Source organism: Dromaius novaehollandiae, chromosome 11 (genome assembly GCF_036370855.1).
Source record: "Dromaius novaehollandiae isolate bDroNov1 chromosome 11, bDroNov1.hap1, whole genome shotgun sequence".
Lineage (NCBI taxonomy): Eukaryota > Metazoa > Chordata > Aves > Casuariiformes > Dromaiidae > Dromaius > Dromaius novaehollandiae.
Genome location: NC_088108.1, coordinates 9,821,985 through 9,843,070, shown reverse-complemented (window position 1 = coordinate 9,843,070; position 21,086 = coordinate 9,821,985). Strand labels below are relative to the sequence as shown.

Below are 21,086 nucleotides of genomic sequence, written 5' to 3'. Positions count from 1 at the left end.
GGCGGGCGCGGCCCAATGAGCGGCGCGGCCCGCGGTCACGTGCCCGCGCTTTATATAACCCTGGGCCGCGCGGCGGCCGTTAAGAGGTGCCGGGCGGAGCGCCATGGGGCGGCGGCGGGCTGGGCGCTGCGGCCGGGGCTGGGGCCGCTCCGCGCCGCCTCCGCGCCCCAGCGCCCCCCGCTAGCGCGGCCGCCGGCCATGGGCTCCCACCTGCCCCCGCCGCGGCCGCCGCGCCCCGAGAGCCGGCGCGCGCTGCAGCCGGCGGCCGAGACGCTGCCGGCGCGGAACTTGGAGGCGGCGGCGGCGGCCGGGAGCCGCGGGCCCGACTGGCAGGTGCTGCTCGGGCGCGCCGACTCGCTGGCCTGCGGCGGGAGGCTGCACGACGCCTTCCAGCTCTACCAGCTGGCGTCCCGGCACCGGCAGCTGCGGGCCGAGCAGCTGGGCAGGCTGGTGGAGTGCCTGGCCCAGAGCGTCCGGACCAAGGAGGGGCTGCCGGCGCCCGGCCTGCCGCAGCCCCGCGAGTGGGACGTCTTCAGGTGCCGCAAGTGCCAGGGCTTCCTCTTCGAGCCCGTCTCGCTGCCGTGCGGACACACCTTCTGCAAAAAGTGCCTGGAGAGGGAGCGCGCGGCCGAGTCGCGCTGCGTCCTGTGCGAGGAGGGGGGCGGCCCGGCGGCCGGGCAGCTCCTGCGGGTCAATGTCATCCTCAGCAACCTGCTGGCCAAGTGGTTCCCCGGCCAGGTGAAGGCGTCGCAGCTCAGGCACGAAGGGAACCTCTTATATAAGGAGAAGAAACTACAGGCTGCCCTGCAGAAGTACAACGAAGCGCTCAGCCTAGGTAACGGCGCCCCCTCCCCGGGCGGGACGGGCTCTGCCGGGGGCGGGCGGGCGGGCGCCTCCCGGGGGCAGCCCCGGCTCCGAAGCGGGGCCCGGCCGCCGGCAGCGGGGGGGGGGTGTGTGGCCGGCACCGCGAGCGCGGCCGCTGTGCGCCCCCTGCCCCGGGCGGGGAGGCGCCGCCGCCGGGGGGGCCGGGGGGGCTCTCGGGGGCGAAGTGAAACTGGGTCAGGAGAGCAGCGCGTTGCGTAAGCCCGTAGCCTACGACTCCGGCCTGGGCGCCCTGCCCCCTCTCCCGGGGCGGTTGTGTAACCGGTGAAGTAACGCGGGCGCGGGCCGCGCCTCCGGGGGCACCCGCAGCCCCGCGCCGCCGCTCCTGGCCGCCCCCGGGGGGCTCGGGCTCGCCCCGCGCCCGCTGCCCCGCCGCCCGCCTCGACGGGCTCGGGGACGGCTGCTGCCGGCGGCCCGCTGCCAGGGCTCTCCCTTTCGTGGGCGCTCTCAGCAGCGTAGTAGAAATAATAATACTAATAAAAACCCGCAGCCGCGGAGGGCTCGCCTCAGGGGCGGCCGCGGAGCTGCAGGCGAGCTTCGGGAGAGCCGGCGCCGTTCAGTGCCCCGTCGCTCGTAAGCGTTACAAGCGGTTGTGCGGCGAAAACTTCTGCCGTGCTGATTTCAACCTAGCTTGAGAATAAGCAACTAGTACTGCGTATAGTAAGTGGAAAGTAAAGGCAAATTGTTACGAGTTTCACTTAAATAAAGGGGGCATCAGACAAAAGAAGGCATCCTCAATCCGGCACGCTACAGCACGCAGTGTGTGTGTAACTCATCACTTCACCTACACTGCTGCAGTACTTACCTCGTTATCTTAGTTGTCAGTTGTTTTCCTGTGTCGAACTATAGCCCGAAAAGATTTTTATGCACCGTTTAAAAGCTTTGATCTTAATAATTTTGAAGCTTCTGTCTACACTACGAGAGCATTGCTCTTGCCACCTTAAATGTTTCCTATACGTTTCTATGAACCATCTGATTCTCTGTCTGAGCTGGTAATTTATTGTACAAGTGTCTCAGCATTTATTTATGCAATGTTCCCTGCAGTTATATAATACATAGCTGACATTTTGTCTGGAGTTGCCCAAAGAGGTTGCCATATTTGATTTAGTACATAGTTATTTAAAGAATGGATATTCTGGTTTGGATGGTTTTTTATATAACTTTAGAGGAACAGCATGGGTTTTTTTTTTTTTTTTTTTTTTTTTTTTTTTTTTTTTTTAAATTCTAGGGAATAAAGCTTATGTAACTAATTCTTAAATAATTTAAATCAGCTGCTTTTTTCTATTTACTACAGCTCCAAATGACCACTTACTATACAGCAACCGGTCCCAGATTAACTCTACTCTGAAAGCTTGTGAAGATGCATTGCATGATGCAGAAACAGCATGCAGACTGCAGCCGTACTGGCTGAAAGTAAGTTCTGACTTCAGTTGTACTCTGTTTTAAAACCTTTATGCTGCGCCAGTTACAAAGCCATTAGATTGTTCAAGGAGAACTGAATTTGAGAGATGCTTTAAGTCTTGTAACTTCTTTGATTCCTGTGACTTACAGACATTCAACTATGATATTCTTGTGCTCTCTGGTGTGAGGGAAGAGAGTGATAAGCAACACAGGAGGATGAGCTACTAAACACTGGAGGAATCTGAAGTTCATAAAGTGTCTTTAAAAAGAGTGCTGTGCTTACATTTTTCTATAAGCTATAATATATATATAATATATATTTCACTAGTTTAGGAGATTAATGGGGGGGGAAGTAGATTTTTCCAAGATAGAATACGGGATTCTTCAAGCTTCAACTGCACCAGTGATCAACTGGGCTCAGATGCTGGGAGAACTATACTTACTGGAGTTAGGGAATATTCAATTCCCGCCTGTAAGAGCTTGTGTATTTGAAGAATTTTCAGAACCATTGTGGTTAAAAATCCAGCCACTGGTGGTATCAAGGAATAAGAGACTGTTGTAATGAATTCTGTCTGCCTAACTTTCTCTTCTCTGGAAAGATCTTCTGTAATTTCATCTTGCTTTAATTGAATATTCTCACAGCAAAAGGAACAAAAGCTGCAATTGTGAATATATTTCATTTCAGGGTCACTTAAGGAAAGGACAAGCATTAGCTAATCTGGGGAAAACAGAAGAAGCTTTAAGAGAGTTTCTGTTCTGCCTTGCTCTAGATACTGGGAACAAGACAGCCAAATCTGAGGCTCAAAAGGTGAGTTCCCCTAAATCATCTCGACCCGCTTAATCATTTTCAGTGATCTATCATAGAAAAGGATAAGAATGATCTCTCTTTTTCTCTGCGTGCTCTCTCGCTCTTCTCGCTCACTCTTTTTTTCCCCTTATCTCACTCTTCAATGGATTACCGCAAAGGGCTGGCTGGGGAGATAGATCTAGAGCATTGTTCAGATTTTGGCTGTATCCACTGCTGTATTTGAAGGTAATGGTGGCAAGAAAACATTATTAAGCAGACACTGTGTGGAAACAGTTACTCGTGGTGTTAGCATCAGCTAAATAGAAATAAAATGGAGTTGCTAATAATCACCACCCACAGACTATTATGATTGCCTATAATCAAACTTCTAACCTCTTTCCTAACTTGTATTACCAATTACTGAGTGCAAATGTTTTTATTTAATGTTTTGTCGGGCCACTGACTGGTGGAATGCAACACGCAGCACCCTTCCAGCTCCACTTGGGAGCAGCAGCTCTCTTCCTACAGCCCTCATGCACTGCTCCAAGTATCAGTATGTGAAGGGGCCAGGAAAAGAACCAGTCAGCAAAAGGAGAGGTCTGTTTTAAAATCATTTCAAAGGCTGCTAATAATTAATGCTAAATAAGCAACGTAACATCTGCAATAAGCCTTTTTCGAGTAGCAGCCTAAGCTACAGTTTGTGGAATCTTTCACCTTTCCCTTTAAGGGGTTAGGTGAAAACTGTTAGTTTGTTTTGTACACCTCTCAAGAATTAATTATGGTTTCCTTTCCTGGAATGAATTGGCGTTTTCACCTTTGACCATGTTTTGTTGTTGCCAAGTGGCTTAGCATCACAGCGAGGATAGCTTATGAGAATAAAAATGTAATAGTTGTAATGCTTTACCTTCATTTTATTGAATTCTTTTTTCATGGCAGTGCATTCATGCTTTTGTCTGTGGCTGGTGGGATGGGAAGTTTTGGGCTTCTGAGTGCCATGACATGAAAGCCTTTTTAAAAGCACGGTAAAATTCTTACAGTAAAGCTCTGTTCACACAGGTAACTGAGAAAGTATGGCCTGGATGGCTGTGTTGCAATCAGATTTTTATCATATTTTGTATGTGGTTGAGATTTCTACTTCCTGTGGGATTTTCTGTCATTGTTCTTTTGTTTGGGTTTTTTGGTTGGTGGGTTTTTTTTTTCTTTTTCCCAGCATGTTCCATAGTCTTTCACTGTCATTGTATCATGATTTGTTCTCGTAGTCATGCTGGGAGACTTCCTGTGTGCTAGAGCAAGAAAAGCAAGAACAAATAGATATGTTTCTAAATTCGGACTACAAATAGCCTTACCCAGGACAGCTAATTTCTGAGCAGTGGGGTTCTGAGGAAAACTATGCTTCCTGCAACTGAAAGAATTGCTTGCACACTCATCAGATACAGAGTTCATCCATGATGTAATATTCTGTTGGGTCATTTCCAAGCCTGTTTGCATAACAGTGACATACTATTTTTTACCAAATTCTTCATGAGCAGCTATGACGTTCTGTTTGTGTTAGCTGTCTGTCCACGTTAGTTTTGACATAGAGCATGATCCTGTGGAATCCTTTTGCCTTTTAAAAAAAAATCTTAGCTATTGTGTGGCTTCCTCGTGTATCAGCAGGATCACCTCAGTAGTATGCTGAAATTAGTTTTTTAAGGATGTGAATTTTCCATTCAGCTCTTTTTTTTTCTTTGACTAATCATCTGATGAGCTGTACTATAGTACAAGTGGCTACAAGTTGCTAGTTGATACTGATTCACTTATTTTCTGATAGCAAATGAAGATAATTTTTTTTCTGCCTCCTTTTTTGTCTTGTCACATAGGTGAATTAAAATAGTTACAGTTTACACTGTCAGAGATATTTACTTGATTGAACATGGATTAAACCTGTGAGATGAGTGCTTTCTGTACTAATTAACTCCACTGAAAGTTTCTGATATGCAGCAAAAACGTATTTGAAAAAGATGCTAACAATTCCTGTTGAGCTCTAAACCACAGAACAAGAGGACAAAGGCATGTTTGTGCCACTTATCATAGAGAATAGTTAATAACATACTGGCTTGTTTAACTCCGAAAATATCTCTTCTGTTTGTTAAGCCTATATTGCATCAACTTTTGTATTTCTTTTTGCTTTCACCATGGAATAAAGGGCTCTTTAAATGGTTTTAAAAAATCAAGGGTGCTTCTTTCAGCTATGCTCTTACTTGATTTTTTTTTTTTTTTTTGCTTAGAGGATACAAAGAAAGAACTAAGCAGTGAAGTATTCTGTTTTGTATCACAGCTTCTACTTAGTTTATTTTCACTCATCCCGGGAAATGCTCAGGAACACTTACCTGATATCCTGCAGCTGTTGTCACATCACTCTAGATTAAAGGGGAATCTCCTAAATTCAGTGGGATCTGGAGGCACCAGCCATAACCTACAAAGGTTGCTCAAGGTAAAGAAATCTGATATGTGGTTTTTAATTTTGCTATGTGTTTTATGTTCACATTGGGAAGCCTTCTCTTCTTTTCATCTCTGGGAGACTGGATGATACATTTCCTCAGATTTTTCCTGAGTTTTAGAATATACATAAAATGTGACTTACTGGATTCTCTTCAACTGACTTCCTCCGTTTGTTTAACAGAAGCCTTATGCTGTTGTTCCTAATTTTTTGTTAGAATTGAGAGGGTACTATACCTGTAATTGTCTTTAGCTTTTCAAAGTAATGGGTAGTAAAGAGCCTCTGAAGTGAAGCAAGCCAATTTGAGGGACAGTTCTCTCATCTCTCTACATACTAGGTATCACCACAGCTCCTGATCACAGTCTACAATACGTACTTTCAGGTTCATCTGGGGAGTTGATGTGACAAGCTGATAGGCGATGTTCTATGAAATGGCTGTTAATAGGCTGTAGCTAGAGTGGGATAGTGAATGACCATTTTATCCCTTGCGAAAGAAATCAGTCTTGCTGAAGGAAGCTCTGTGCGCTTTCTCTTTTATGAGTTTTGTGCGTTTATGCCATTTCCTTAGAATAAAACTCATGTTGCTTTGGTTGTTTTGATATGAAGATATCAACCATCATTATGATACAAACAAAATATATTTTTCCATAGGCTAAGTGGTAACAATGTGTCATGCTGAGATTTAGTCAAATTTCTGCATGAATCAAGTTTCGTGACCAACCCATAAAGCCATACATAAAGGCTGGAAAAATTCAGTGACATGGCAGGGACGGGAGGGTTAGTTTGAAAAGAATTTCAATTAAAATCAGACCCTGATGCAGCAACTCTTGAACTGCTGCATCTTGACCTACAAAGTCTTTCCAGATGATCCATAATATTAAGGCTTGTTACAGGTTTGGGGTTTTTTTTCTTTACAAACCTGTTTGATGTTTTTAATGTTCATCCTCTCTTTATGCAGATAAATGTGGAACAGAAAAATGGTTTTCCTGTTAAAGAGGAACAAAATGTAACTACTTCTGGCAGTTTGAAGAAATCTGTACAAATTACAGAGAGTAAAAGGGACTGCTCAGAGGAGAACAAACTCACCTCCGCATCAGAGTCTGCCTTTCTCATTTCTGAGAAGTGCAGCCTTCTGAAAAGGAAGTGCTGCTCGGAGGAGATGAGAAGCGCTGAGGTGCCCTGCAAGCTCATGAAGAAAGGTGTGTTTAATTAAGCACAGGACAAGTTCCACAACATGCAATCAGTGGAATTTTTTCTTACTTAGAGGAAGAGGCTTCAAATTAGACTTTGGTTTTCATATCTTTAATCTAGTCAGGGCATGATGTGGAACTTGGGATGCTGCACCTTCCTTGTAAAATTAATTGTTAGCCTAAAAAAGGGCTAAGAAAGTTGGGTCAAGTGCTTGTTTATCAGACAACCTGTGAATCTTGTAAGAAACATTAATACTGTACATGCTTTGGGCACTTTTCTTATTGAGTAAAATATATATGTTATGCTTAAAAGCATGAATTCTGTTTGCTTATGACATCTGAGATCCATCCTTGTTATCATGCTGTGGGATGCATTTACAGTGGCATGATAGAAGAATTTGTCCCGTTGTAGATTTCAAACACTAAAAGATACTTTGGCATTAATTGTTAATGCAAGGCTAAATTCAGCCTTCTATTATTGGGCATAATGTCACAAAAATTAACGGAGGGGGGTATGCTAATTTGTGCCAAAGCTGAATTTGATGGTTTGCATAGAAATTCTTCTAATAATGCTAATGGTTCAGTAATCTGCAAGTAAATACAGTACATGTTTAAATATCAGATACTGTTTGTGGATACACAGGAAAAAATTGTCTCTGAAATTCTGCATTGTTTATGTAGTTGTGTCCAATCATATATTGTAATATGCTTTTTTTTATCATTATTGATAGATACAGTTGATATCAAGGGAAGTAGTGCTGGGCACCATATTCCATTTGAATTTGTGGATCCATCAGATTTGGATTGCTCTCTGTGTATGAGGTATTCGTTACTCTCTCACACGTCTTTAGTTTTTAAGCTTTATCTCTTTCTCTTGTATGATCTAGAGATTTCCTAGCTTACTTTTACTTATTTTTCCTTTGACTTGAAATCTGCTTTTATTACACTGATTATTCCATTAACACCTTTCTAGTTCTTTGGTTCTGAACACTGTTGATGAATAGGAACTGTTTGATCTGGCCAAGACTAGTGACTGTTTGCAAAAAGACAGATAAGGTCATGTGAGGGTTAAGCGCATTAGTGAACATGTCTGAAAGATTTCCCCTCACCAGTTACACACGCCCACTCACAGACACACACAGTGCAGAAGTCCACAGTTTGTCCTTTGGAATTCGTAGAGCCATATATGACATTATATAATGCATAAAATAGCAAAGGGAGCATGTTCTATGAATATTCTAAGTTTGCATGTAAAATACTACGTTGCTGCTATTGCACTAGGAGGATCTTGCAAGCAAAGAACATGTTTTTTCTCTAGCGCTTAAATGTGATGCGCTGAATTCCTGCTTTAGTTAACTAAGGCTACCATAACACTTGCTTCATGATCTTTTCTTTCAGTTAACTAACAGATTTATTCACAAGGACAGCAATGATTTAATACAGAATTGTTAACTCCATCTATTTTGCTACTTGTTTTGTAAAAACATTTTTAACTTCGGCAAATATACATGAGGGTTTTTGTTACTAACTTTTAGAAAGAAATATTTGGAAGGTGTGTTCCACAGCACTCTTCCACCTCTGCACCCAGTTTTGTTTGGCTGTCTTTTTATAGTTACCCAAACTTATAAACAAAGTATGTTGGCGTTAGTCTTGCACTGTATTTTAGATTGTTAAATAGCAGATGGCCTCTTCATGGAATTTATTTATTTATTTTTAAAAGGCCCAAAAAATGTGGATTTCCTTTTCTTTTGTTGTTTAAATACTGTTGGGGAAAACTCAATTTATTTCAAACAAACAAATCTTTGGGGGAACAACTGCTGTGTTGTTTAACTCACTTCTGCTTGGAATAAATCAGGTCTGCCCCTTCTCCCTCTGTCTGCCTACAGCTGAAACATGCTCCAAAAGTTTATACAGCTGTCAAAACACTTGCTCCTGCTAAGAGCAAAACTTTCCTCTAACATAAAGCTACACAATTGGTCTTAGCTGGTTTTAATGAGTCTGCATGTTTATGATCATTGTGTCCAAAAAGCATTTTTCAGATGTTTTGAATAAAATTAATCCTATTTCCTCATCCTCTATGTTAAACCAGAAGCAGCTAGACTACAATACATTTGTAAAGGAATTAGCTTAAGGACTTCTGGTTCTCTGAGAGCACAGGGGATGCTAGCACTGATTCTATATTTGCAGTCACAAATACAGCCCTTACATCCATAGGTGTGTGAACTTTGTAACTTCATTATAACAATGGAGGTTTGCACTAAGAGAAGCTGCCCTAAGACCTTTTTTCACTGTTACTATCAGTGCAAATTGATCATAATTATTTCCTGCCATGTTCTGAAGAAGTATTTTACAGATTTGGATTCTGAGATACCTTGGACTAATTACCTAGTAACCTACTGACCTGCCTGCTATTAACTGCAGGAACTGTTATTAACCTGTTTGTCAGATGGAGTGGCAAAGTGTTATTGATCTGTGTTCACTCCAGCAGCAAGCAGAAAATAGAAACTAATGGTAAAACAATGTATTGGTGAGAAATGAGAGAGCATTACTCAGCAGGAGTGAATATTTGGTTTCTATCATTATAATAGCTTAAAATGCTGTCACAAGAAATCTTTCTACATAGTCTTTCTTTCTCCAAGTCATGAGGTTCAGTCCAGTCCCTGTTAGAGTCACTGGGAAAAGCTGTGCTGGCTTCAGTGAGAGCTAGACCAGGATCATGCATTCTAACAGGAATTTCTTGTCTTTATGCTAACATTTCAGACCAAGTAAGTCACTGCTGAATAATTATATATGCAAATAAATGCTTACTGAAACATATTTGAGAACTTGGTATTTTACATAGTTCAAAGGAATAAGGAGCCTTTGTGCTGTGAAGTTTCTGCTCACTAAACAATTAACAAAGAAGGGTTTTCAATTATACAGTCATGTTGCAATGAGATAGGTGTGGCATTTGATATTTCTTTATATAGTCTCTTGCTTAAATACCACTATTTATAGTAACTAATGACATTGAATAAACTGCCTATAGCAATTTTTTTAAGAGTCCATTATGTTCTTAAACATATTCATATTGTTGAAGATACTAATAAATGTGGGTTTACAGATTTATAATTTCCATATGTACAATAGCAACTTAGTTTATTACTTTGATAAACCATAATATTTTTAAGTAAACTCTTTAATTCACTTAAACTAAAATTAAAATAATATTTGAGACCTTAAAATGCTTAGATAATGTGTTGTAAAAAAATATTTCATTTCTAGTTTTGATTATTTTATTAAAAAAAAAAAGCCTTCATGTTTTTTGCATTTCTTGAAGATACTAATTGGTGAGGCAACATCTCTTTGCAATATAATATAATCACAGTATCATATAATCAAAATAATGAAAACAAAAACCCCTACATGAAAGTAAGTGTCACAGAGGTACTTAGATGGTTAAAGATTAGATACTGAGATACTTTGAAGACCTGGCCTTCTGTATTTAAATATTTTTTTCTAGATGAAACATGGACCTAACGTCATTTGTTCTCTAGAAAAGCAGTCATTTGAAGGTAAAAACTGTCTTTATTCGAACAAAATGTGTTCCAAGTCCAGGTTAGAGTTAGTAACACATTTTATTGCAGGAACTTTTATCTGTGCTATTACTGCAAATAGCTATTTTGTGCTTAGCTCTACATACACAAGTAATCACATTGATTTCCACAAGGACACTTGTGCAAGTATTGCTCAGTTTCATTAGAGAAACTCAGAAGGTTCAACTTCTGCTACTATTTATCACTCACATAGGCTGGGATTTCATTTTCCTCTATCTGAAGTTAGTAACATAGTTCCCCATCACATTCACTGAAATCAGAATTCATGGGCTGCCTTCCATAGTAGGTGGCAAGAACAAAGTCTATAAGGTGAATAACTACAAAAGTTGGATGAAGAAATGAAAAGCAAGAAGCAACTTTTTCCCTGAAGTGCAGAGTCAGTAGTTAAATTAGTGAATGAATACAGCTGTTTTGGTAACAGCTTTTTCTTTTACTTTGGTACACGATATTGTTGTCTTTTTGTTTTTGGATTTTTCCAATCCAGGCTCTTCTATGAACCTGTCACTACACCTTGTGGGCACACATTCTGTCTCAAATGCCTTGAGAGATGCCTGGATCACAACCCAAAATGTCCCCTGTGCAAAGAAGGTCTCTCAGAGGTAATGATGCATGGATCTAGTCTGCATAAATTAGAGGCCACAGAATAGGATCAAGTAGCACCTTCACAAATCTTTGGTATTTCCACACTCAAAAGAAATACTACGTAACTTAAGAAAAATATGACTTCTAGGATGTCCCGGGGACTAACAAAGTGTAGAGAATCTTTTCTGTTCGAACTTTAAGACCATGTTTATATTTGGAAAATCTGGAAAGGGAAGACAAATCACCTAGGAATTGGCTAAGACAATGCCTGTAATTTAGTGAATAGTTCAATAAACAACTCTTCAGTGGTAGTGCAAGCTTAGAGGATCACTTGTATGTGCAGTAGACGTAATAAAATGGAGCTAACAGATGATTACCTTGTGCATAGGCACAGTACTTTGAAATGCTAGGCATGACCTAATAACCGCTTACTTTTCCTTTTTTGCTGCAGTGCTTGGCTATGAGGAAATACTGTAAAACGGTACTAATGGAGGAGTTGATAGCTAAATATCTTCCAGAGGAACTCACTGAAAGAAGAAAGATTTATGAAGAGGAAATAGCAGAGCTTTCGAAGTATGTAATCAATGTATTTCAAAAACAGTCTCTAATAGCACAGCTGTTAGCTAACGAATGGCTCCTGCTGCTGTGGAACATGAACGAAGGTGCTGACAAAGGAGCTTCTTGCTCTGTATCACGTGATTCAAAGAGGACAGGGTCCAGGTGAAATTATGCTTTGAGTAGTCTAACTAGACACTGTGCCAAACAATAAACAGAAGCAGAAGAAATTCAGGAGAGCCGCACAAGGTGTAAATCAATGTTGTTGCTTTCTGTGGCCCTTTATGAAAGCCTCAGAGTGAGGCAATCAGTGGAAGTGGAGCCCCACAGGCTAGAGTTTGGAAATTACTGTGTAGGGAAGAAAAGGGATTAAGGAAAGTAAAATAAAGTAAAAACAGTAATAGAAATGCATTAACACTCTTACTAGCAGAACCAGAAAGCATAACTAAAAATCATTCTGCTAATAATAGTGGAATATCAATTTCCATTGTATCTAGCCAGATATCAATTTAAGGGGAAGAATAATTTTAGTTTTTACTTAAACTAAATTAAGATTTTATTCTAAAGATGTTGTTACCTCAACTTAAAGACGTAATTTTGAAGAATACCTTACTGCATAAAATGTATGTATTTTATCTCTCTCCAATATTTTGGTAAAATGTCATCTCTGGTTTGTCCTTTCTTTCTTACAGCCTAAATAAGAATGTTCCTATATTTGTCTGCACAATGGCTTATCCTACAGTCCCATGCCCTTTGCACATCTTTGAGCCATGTTATCGACTGATGATTCGACGGTGCATGGAGACTGGCACCAAACAATTCGGGATGTGCATCAGTGACCCTGTCAAGGGGTGAGTGGGCAGCAAGCTTGGACCATGTGATCTACCCCACTTAGTCTGGGGCAACTCTCTTTGGAGGAAGGTGCAGAAAGGTCCTTGGTTCTAGACATTTACGTGATAGTCTTATAATAGAGAAGGTTTCTTTCTAATGATGACAAGTAATGACATTGAGAAGATCAAAGTTTGCCTCTTGAGCACTTGGATCCTGTCTAATATGACTGCCCATTTTCTTGAAACCTACAGTTAGAGCTAGTATGTATTATATGAAGTTGAGCTGCAGACTTCTTATAATACACAAAAAGGAAGTGTATTTTCTATTACTCTGAAATCTGCTTAATGCTTTGGCACAAGCAAATTGAAATGGCAGTAAGGCACAGGGTGGCTTTGTTTATTTTTTTTAATTATGAAAAGAAAAATCTTTCCCAATAGCTTGATTAATGTCCTTACAGTGTTCTGAGTATAGTGGAGGCTGCAGAAGCATAACAGGATCTTCATAAGGACAGACTGAGCATTTACATTGAGCCGTTTACTGTCTTACGCACTTGGACCTTAATGTGTCCATCTCTGAATTGAGCAGGGTTGGGTTTTCTTTTTTTTTGGGGGGGGGGGGTATGGTGTACACCTACAAGCCATATATCATAAGAAGTATGGTGTCTACTTTGTATACAAAAATAAAAATAAAACAAATAATAACAAAAAAGCTGCCGAAGTTCTGAGAAAAAGTTTACTTTATAGATTTCATTTAATTCTAATACTCTGAACTGCACTGATTCTTTTGTAGAAAATGACTGAACATTCCTAGATATATAAAAACATATGGGGAAAGTATACTTAAGTATACATAAAACTTCCAATTTCTTCAGAAATTCCCTGTATTCCAAAACATGTAGTTAGTGTTAATCAGATCAGACAGCCTGAATCTTCCTGATAGTTTTGAAAATAACTGTTAATAATTTCAACTATAGCAGGTCAGCACTATAAGCAATATAGATAGAAATGAGCTGACTCTGGTAAATACCTTTGTGGTAGGGACTGACTGTATGGCAGTCCTGTGGAACTAGGGGTGGAGAGAAAAAGACTTGTTTACTTGCTTTTGTTCTGATTTAAATAGGTTTGCAGATTATGGCTGCATTCTGGAGATAAGAAATGTTGAATTCTTTGCTGATGGTCGCTCTGTTGTGGACAGCATCGGCAAGAGGAGATTTAAGGTGATACAGCACAGCCAGCGTGATGGCTATAATACAGCAGATATTGAGTATATTGAGGATCAAAAGGTGAGTTCAGAAACATTTCATATAAAGTGTATTAAATCTGAAAATGTAAATACATCTTATTTTCAGTGAGTTCCTTTTTTGTTGAACAGTTGTTTCTAGTAAAGCAAACCATGTGGTATTTACTGTTTGTGGTTAAAGATGGGAATTACCACATGCACACATACATAGCATTTTCTGAAGAATGCTTTCCTAGAGGTTTTTAACAGAAGACAAAACAAAGTGAATCTGGGATGAGATTTTACCACTCTTCTAGATAGAATAATTTTTTGCAGTTTACAAAACAAAAAAAGAAAAAGCCTGCGTTCTCATGGAAGCCAACTGGAAAGCTTCTATTTGGATAAGTGGGAGCAGGATTGGGCCTAGTACAGCTTTTATGTGATTTATAGTAATTTTTTTTTAAATAGGTAAGCAATCAAAGTATTCTGGGTGATGTATCTTTTGCCATTCAATGGGAAGACAAAATGTCTATTCTAAGGAGTCAGTAAATTTTAAAAAAACTTGCACAAAGCTTTTGTTCTGTGCTATGTAAATGGGATATTTATGTAAAGGTGATTTCATTTAGCAATCTGGAAAATCTTTATTCTGCAAATCTTTATTCTGCAGATAGTTGCCTTTGGTTTAGAATAGAGAACAAGAAGGTGTAGGTGTCAATAGATGGGTTTGTTTTAGGAGAAAAATTACAAAAAAAAAAATTTTTTTTCAGGATTTATCATGGAACTCCTCAATATCTCTCTTCTTCTCCCCTCCCTACCAAAAGAAACCCTAAAAATGAATTTGGTGCCTTCTCCAACATGCAGACTGAATTAACAGTGACCTTCCTCCTCTCTCTACTCATTTCAGGTGCAAGGACAAGACTATGCTGCATTACTTGTTCTCCACGATTCTGTCTATGATCAGGCATACACGTGGTTTAACTCACTCAAGCAAGCGCTCAAAAGTCGAATTCTCAGTCACTTTGGTCCAATGCCAGCTAAGGATCCTGACCCACAGGTATCCAGAATCAATGGTTTATGTAACTTTTTTAGACAGAAATCACAGAATAAGCAATAAGGTAGGAAGCATGCTCTTTTTATGATGAAAATGGGAATCTTCTTAATTTATCCTGCATGAGCTAAGTGTCTGCGTTATGTTGCCAGGCACCCGTGGTAGTGTTGTTGTGAACAGAAAGTTCATATTTAATATTGATAACTTCCTGAGAATACCAAAAGTATCAATCCCAGGAGATTTATATGCTTTCTTGCCTACTCTGTGTCCCCAGCTGAATGAATAAGAGAAAATAGAGGACAGGAATCGTGATACCCTTGTTCAAGGGCTGCATATGGCAGGGATCTTAAGCTAACAGAATATAATGACAGAAGTTAAATATGCAGAAATGATGTGTAAATTATGAAGAAAGGAGGCAGACATCCCAAATATTAGGGTCAATAGTAACATAAGAGTAGAAAAAATCCAGAAGACCTAAACTATACACTGTTGCTAGAAATAGAATTGTATCTCCCTGCCCCCACCTTTAACATCCTATTTTTAGGAAAGGTGCAGCTTGGCTGTAACTTTTGTTTTGGGCCAACCTGTAATGACAAGTGATTAGGTTGGTAGTTAGATGGCAACTTAACAAGCAGGTTATCAAAATACCATCTCTTAAGTTCTTCAAAAACAAGACCTTACTATCTAACGATAACCTAACTTCTGCTTTTCTCTCTTGCTGCAGGCTAACCCTAATGGGCCAGCCTGGTGCTGGTGGGTCCTAGCTGTCCTTCCACTTGAGAACAGAGCGCAGCTCCCTTTCCTTGCCATGAAATCCCTCAAAGACCGCTTGAATGGCATCAGACGTGTCCTTACATTCATGTCTCGTACAAGATCACGGTGATGGTGAGAAGGAGAGCTGTGAAGTTTCCCACAGTACTTGACTGTAGAGTGTCTCCTGTAGCTTCATCTAACTGCAATAATGTCTTACAGATTTGAGTGTCAGGATGTTTCAAGCCTGAATTTCAAAGAAAATAAGTTATAAAGAGCAAAGGATATTTATGGATGCTTCAATACTTTCCTTTTGGAACTCTCTCTGAGATGGTTATTCAATCACTGCACTGCTAAATTAATAACAAATGTGATAGAACAAAAAAGTGATCTTGTTTGCCATAAACCTTTTAAAGAGCTTAAGAGGTATTTTTAATTTATTTTATTTTATTTTTTGTAGTGGATAAAGGAAATTGTGCAGTTTAATGTGAAGCAGAAATAATAATGTTAATGCATTATTTCAGTGAACTGCAAAGTCTTTTATTCCAAATGGTTCAGGTTTTATATAGCATTGTGTAAAATAATGTTCACAACTTCCATTTGATAATTTATTTTTGCACTATGATTTTTTTTGTTTCCAAATGTATATTATTTATGTGTACATTCTCTAAAGGAAAATGAGTTGCTCTATTTATTTATAGTGTTATTACCCTGTATTTATGACTGGGGAGAAAACAATATTAGCAGTGCACAAGCAGCTGCTTTGATCATTTTTTCAGTATATTTGTGTTCAAATACTTTGAATGTTTTCTTACTTATCCCCAGTTCTACCGCAGCCTAAGGATTTTTTTCCCCCCCGAAACAGCCTGCCATGAAGTCGTCAGTATACACAGATTGTTTGAGATAATTCAAGCGTAGCTGTTAGAACTTGATCACTTGCAACTTGGTCCCTGATATCACAAAACAGTCAAGCACATGCTAAAGTGTGAGCTTTTAAGTGCTTTGCTAAATTCAAGTATTGACTTCAGTGGGAACTGGCCAGAGTGGTGACTAAAGGATCCCTTAATATTCCACAAAACAGAGAATAACTTGGAGTTAAATTGATATCTGAACTCTTCTCGCAAGAAAGGATAATGGCTACGAATGCTAAGAAAGAACCACAATGTATGAAAAGTGGCTACTCCTAAAAGAAAAGTTCTGGTATCATTTCTGTGTGGGTTATTACATAGATTCTTTATATTAAGCCTTGTTGCTGTTAAGATCTGTTTTATTTCTTTTTTTAATTGTTTGGTGGGATTTGGTTTTAGGGGAGGGGGCTGGGGAGTTGCTTTGAACTGTAGGGCTCGAAGAGGGCAGTTTGTGCCACATGAGAAGGAATATGTTTTAATAAACATCCTATTTATTTCACCCCCATCTTCAGGTTTCTGTTAGCTTCAAATCTCTACCCAGCCACTGCATTTTCCTTAGCAGAGATTGGGTAGTGTTGCTAATAACAGCTAATGTCCAAGGAAAACAAGTGGATTTTAGGGTGATCACTTCTAGCTATAGGCAGGTAAAAACAGGACAGAAAGGAGAAGAGCAGTAACTTGGTTTTGGTTTTAAAGCAGTAGTTCACTTTTTACAGCTTTTATTGCTTTATGCCTGCCACTTTATGGGATTGATCTTGCCTCCACTAGAATGAATTTGACTTTCACTGATTTCAATGCAAGCAGGATTGGGCCTTTTATTCTAATCTACCGTTTCCCTTTTCAGTGGAAAAACACATAGGTTGAATTGAAAATATTGTAGAATACTACCAAGTTTCTTTATTACTTTTATCCAGGATAGCACTGTTTGCTGTTCCATGCCTTCATGGAAAAATGCAGTAGAATTTAATGCATTTTTCCATATGTTTTTTGTACCATTATTATATCATCAGAAATATTTATTAGTTAAGAGTAATTTCTATGCCATTAAGTTTCCATAAAACTATCTGTTTCCCCTCTTGTTAAATTCTATAGGACTTTTCCATAAGGGTACAAAGAAACTAATGGAACTGAAACATGTTTCAACCTTATGAAGGAATATGTATCCTGTAGTTGCATTTAGCTACTCTAGAAATGCTACAAGTCGTTTCCATACTGCTAGATTGCGTCACTCTTTTCTGTAGATGGTACTTTACATGCTTCTCTGTGAACAATGTATAGAAATACATACACATTCTGAACAATAACAAGTGTGGTGGCTGAGACCTGCTATGGCATTTGTTTTTATAAGTCAATAATTAAGTGATTTTTATTTGTTTGGAAATGAAGCTGCATTAAATACAATTCTTCCTTAAACCATTATGTATTAATGCATAACATAAGGGGCCCATATTGCTCCCATAGAAATAAGCTGGCATTTTTAATTTGTATCAGTGAGAAAAGGACCTTAAATATCTCTCATTTTTAGACTTCCTTACTGATCTTGTTCTTATTCCTGCATGCTACATTTTCTACATACTTATATTCTGCATATTTTGTTGATTTAGAAATTGCCATTGGAAAGAATCCTTGATTTTAAGTGATTATTGTCCTCCTTTTTTTAAATTTTTTTATTATTATTATTATTATTTTTATTAGCCAGGGGTAAAGCTGCCAGAATTTCCTAAGCAGAAATTTGTGTGCATGCACTATGGTCATGCACACCCAGTGCATATGTTGCAACCTGGAAACACTGGACCTGTTGCACTTAATGCATACAGTTGATTTGCATGTGCACAATAAATCCAACATACTGAGAAATTTGATCTGTATGTGTACAGCAGCATTCTGTCCAGGACTGCTCTGTGGCCATGCATCCTAGATCAATGTATAAAGTGTGCAAAATCTATCCAAGGGGGAAAAAAATGAGGAAAAAAATTGCTGGAACACACAAAGCTGTTCAGGAAAAGCTGGATGAAGAGTAACCTTAGCCTTTGGTGAGTTAAGATGATAACAATTCAGTAAAAAAAAATCTTTCAATTATGCCACAGCATTGTTAATTTTTCAATTGTATTAATTGGTACAGTTATGTAAATGCAACATTTACTAGCATGAATAAACAGCTGAATAGATTTAAAAATATCTTCACTTTAATTATAGATACAGCATTGATCAGATAAGATGCTAATTGGGGGATATTTTATTTATGCTTCTCACAGTATTCTAGATACCTATTTGTCCCATACTGAGTCTTGCTGATCTTGCTTAAAAAAATCATGACTTAATCTTGCATTTCCCATGTGGCCAGAAGTATTGATTAGTCTTTGTCGTTAGGGCATAAGGAATACATAAGCTTTTTGCTAGCCCTCTATTGAGGTTAACTTCCAGTGACCTTAGATCACTGAGTTAGGATTACTAAAATCAATGGAAATTTTTTGATTCCATGGAAATATGATCAGTCCCTCTTAAAAGAAGGAAAATAGAAAAAGCTGCTCCCCTGTGAGGCAGGGGGAAAAGGCTCAAACTATAATTAAATAATTGCCAGTCTCCAGGAGAATATCAGTGTTAAGCCACCTAAACCTCTCCTGGAGGCTTCTTGAAAGCTTTAGACTTCCATATGTGAGATAGTTTTGTTCATTTGTGAAATCTCTTCACTCTTCTGTAAGTGAAGTATTTAATGCAAATACATTAAATAACAAAGGCTGGCTATGTCACCTTTCCAAATATCTGTATGTATGTGTATGGTTTCTAATTAAAAACATTCTCTCAGATAAGTATTATGTCCTCCAGAAAACTTATTTATCATTCTCATGTATAGAGCAGCTTCTGACAGTCATGGTAACTTTCCTTTGTTTTATATGCTACTTTGTCTGGCAATAACTTAAAGGAAAATATTTCCATGAAAATAGCTTTTATCCTGGCTGGCATGACTTGGTTGAAAATAAACCTGAGGTAGGAGTTGATTAATCGGGGGGAAGCGGGGGGGAAATCAAACCTGAAAGTGATCTCAGACACAGTTGTAGAAAGTTGTTTAGTAGCGTTAATAAAATGATAGAATGGTCTGGATCTAATTGACATTCTGGTATTAGTTTTAACTAAGTTCTTCTTATTCCTTTATTTTTAATTTCAAGTGCTGCTATCTTCTCTTCCTTTAGCTTGTAGCAATAAGAAATGCCATCTGTCATACCGAATGGCTGACTTATTGCTGGGCCTATGCTTCCGTCCTGTATGACTGACTACTCACTAACAGAACACCTGAACCACTGACTTCTTAGTCCAAAGATTATTTTAATCTGAGGGGGAAAAAAAGTTTGGATTTGGATTTAGCGTTTAGATTTATGCTGCATAGTAAACTGTAGAGGAAGAGAGCTTTATGGAAAATCAAGTTTTGTGGTTTAGATGGTGATTTAATGATTTCTACTTGGTGCTGGAATTTTACTGATGTTCAAGATAATGACAGACAGGAGTTGTATTTCAGTGCAGTGTTTAGGAATGGAGAACATACAAACTTATTTAAAAAAAAAAAAGCGTACAGTAACTACAATTTACATGTAAAACCTAATGAAACTGTATGTGCTTAGGGTAGTGCTCCACAAACTGTTTCAGTCTGCAGATCCTACGTCAGATGAGCTCAAGTCCCCACTAGTTTTCACTTATCAGCTTTGCAATCTAACTTGTAACTGCTGCAGCACATAGTTTAAGATCTGGTGATCCGGGGTCTCTTCCAAAGCCCAGTAAATCACTGGAAGACTTAACAGCTACAAAAAGAAGGTAAAGTTTCAGCAAAGTCACTATTCTGAAACAGATTGCTAAATAAATACTATCTGGGAACAAGAAACTAATCTGTTTAGTCAAGATTAAAATGGTGGATAATAAATAAAAACTGAACTCTTACTATCATATGAAGTGCTTACTAATGTCAGAGTTTCATAAGGTCTAAATTAACCCTCACATAGAAGTGCCTGTATTGTTATTGGTTGCCATTCTTGAGCTTTTCCAGAAAGTCATAGCCATATATTTTATAAATATATACACATATGCACCTTTAAGTCTTTACATTAAACTTGCAGAACAAAGGTTTACAGAGCAGAAGTGTAGCAAAAACAATGTAATAGCTTCTATAATTTAATGGTAAGGGAAGGGAGAAGTACAAAAATGAGGAGGAAAAGCCTATCTGTGTCTTAATATGGCACTGTATAGTTGTCCAATTTAATTCCATCAAGCTATGTGGTTACAGGAGTGCCAGAAATATATCAAGCCATTTTAAATGAAAACAGTTCTTTGTGGGCTTGTGTATTCCATTTGTTTGTAAAGCATCTTTTTTGTGCACTGTAATGAACTTGAAATGAAACAAGTTATACTCTTTTATCACTGAACAGAGTACTGTTCAGCTACCTCTACGTAAGATTGAAGTACTTTATTTTTTCCAAATTTGTTCACATTGTCATATACAATATATTTTTAAAAAAATCATAGTCCAAAGAATCTGTATGTGTTTGTAGATGTACTTATAACTATGTTGTACTGACAAAGTCTGTGTGGAGAGTTGTGTTTGCTAATTAAAATTTTTGTGTTCTTTAGTCTTTGGCTCTCATAACAAAGAATTATAAAGATGAACACACTGAATAAACATGGCAATTACAATTTCAATACTCAAACAGGACAAGAAAGCATTGAAAAAAATTACTTCAGATGCATCCTTAAACAGTTTATTTTGTCTACTATCTTCAGGAATGCTCTTCCTGCTGCTCTCTCAAACTCTGACTACTGCAGTTAAAGATAGATAGAAATTTACCCTCAACAAGGAGTATTGTTACCTCAAC

The 21,086-nt window shown here is 39.0% G+C and overlaps 1 protein-coding gene across 1 annotated transcript; it reads left to right on the top strand.

The window, feature by feature from the left end:
- LONRF3 (LON peptidase N-terminal domain and ring finger 3) lies at positions 1-20,843 on the top strand. Its single transcript, XM_064518220.1, has 12 exons — positions 1-835; positions 2,177-2,295; positions 2,969-3,091; positions 5,388-5,543; positions 6,508-6,748; positions 7,471-7,561; positions 10,820-10,934; positions 11,369-11,490; positions 12,165-12,323; positions 13,423-13,585; positions 14,426-14,575; positions 15,294-20,843. Exons 1-12 carry the CDS (start codon positions 16-18, stop codon positions 15,450-15,452), a joined length of 2,418 nt encoding a protein of 805 aa, XP_064374290.1. The 5' UTR covers positions 1-15; the 3' UTR covers positions 15,453-20,843.
- Positions 20,844-21,086: the final 243 nt, after the last annotated feature.

What these genes read in the sequence shown, in the direction of transcription:
- LONRF3 (XM_064518220.1), top strand. Translation starts at nt 16, where the DNA reads ATGAGCGGCGCGGCCCGCGGTCACGTGCCCGCGCTTTATATAACCCTG. An exon ending in CAACGAAGCGCTCAGCCTAG is followed by an intron (nt 836 to 2,176) that starts GTAACGGCGCCC and finishes TATTTACTACAG; the next exon opens with CTCCAAATGACCACTTACTA. An exon ending in CTAAGGATCCTGACCCACAG is followed by an intron (nt 14,576 to 15,293) that starts GTATCCAGAATC and finishes CTCTTGCTGCAG; the next exon opens with GCTAACCCTAATGGGCCAGC.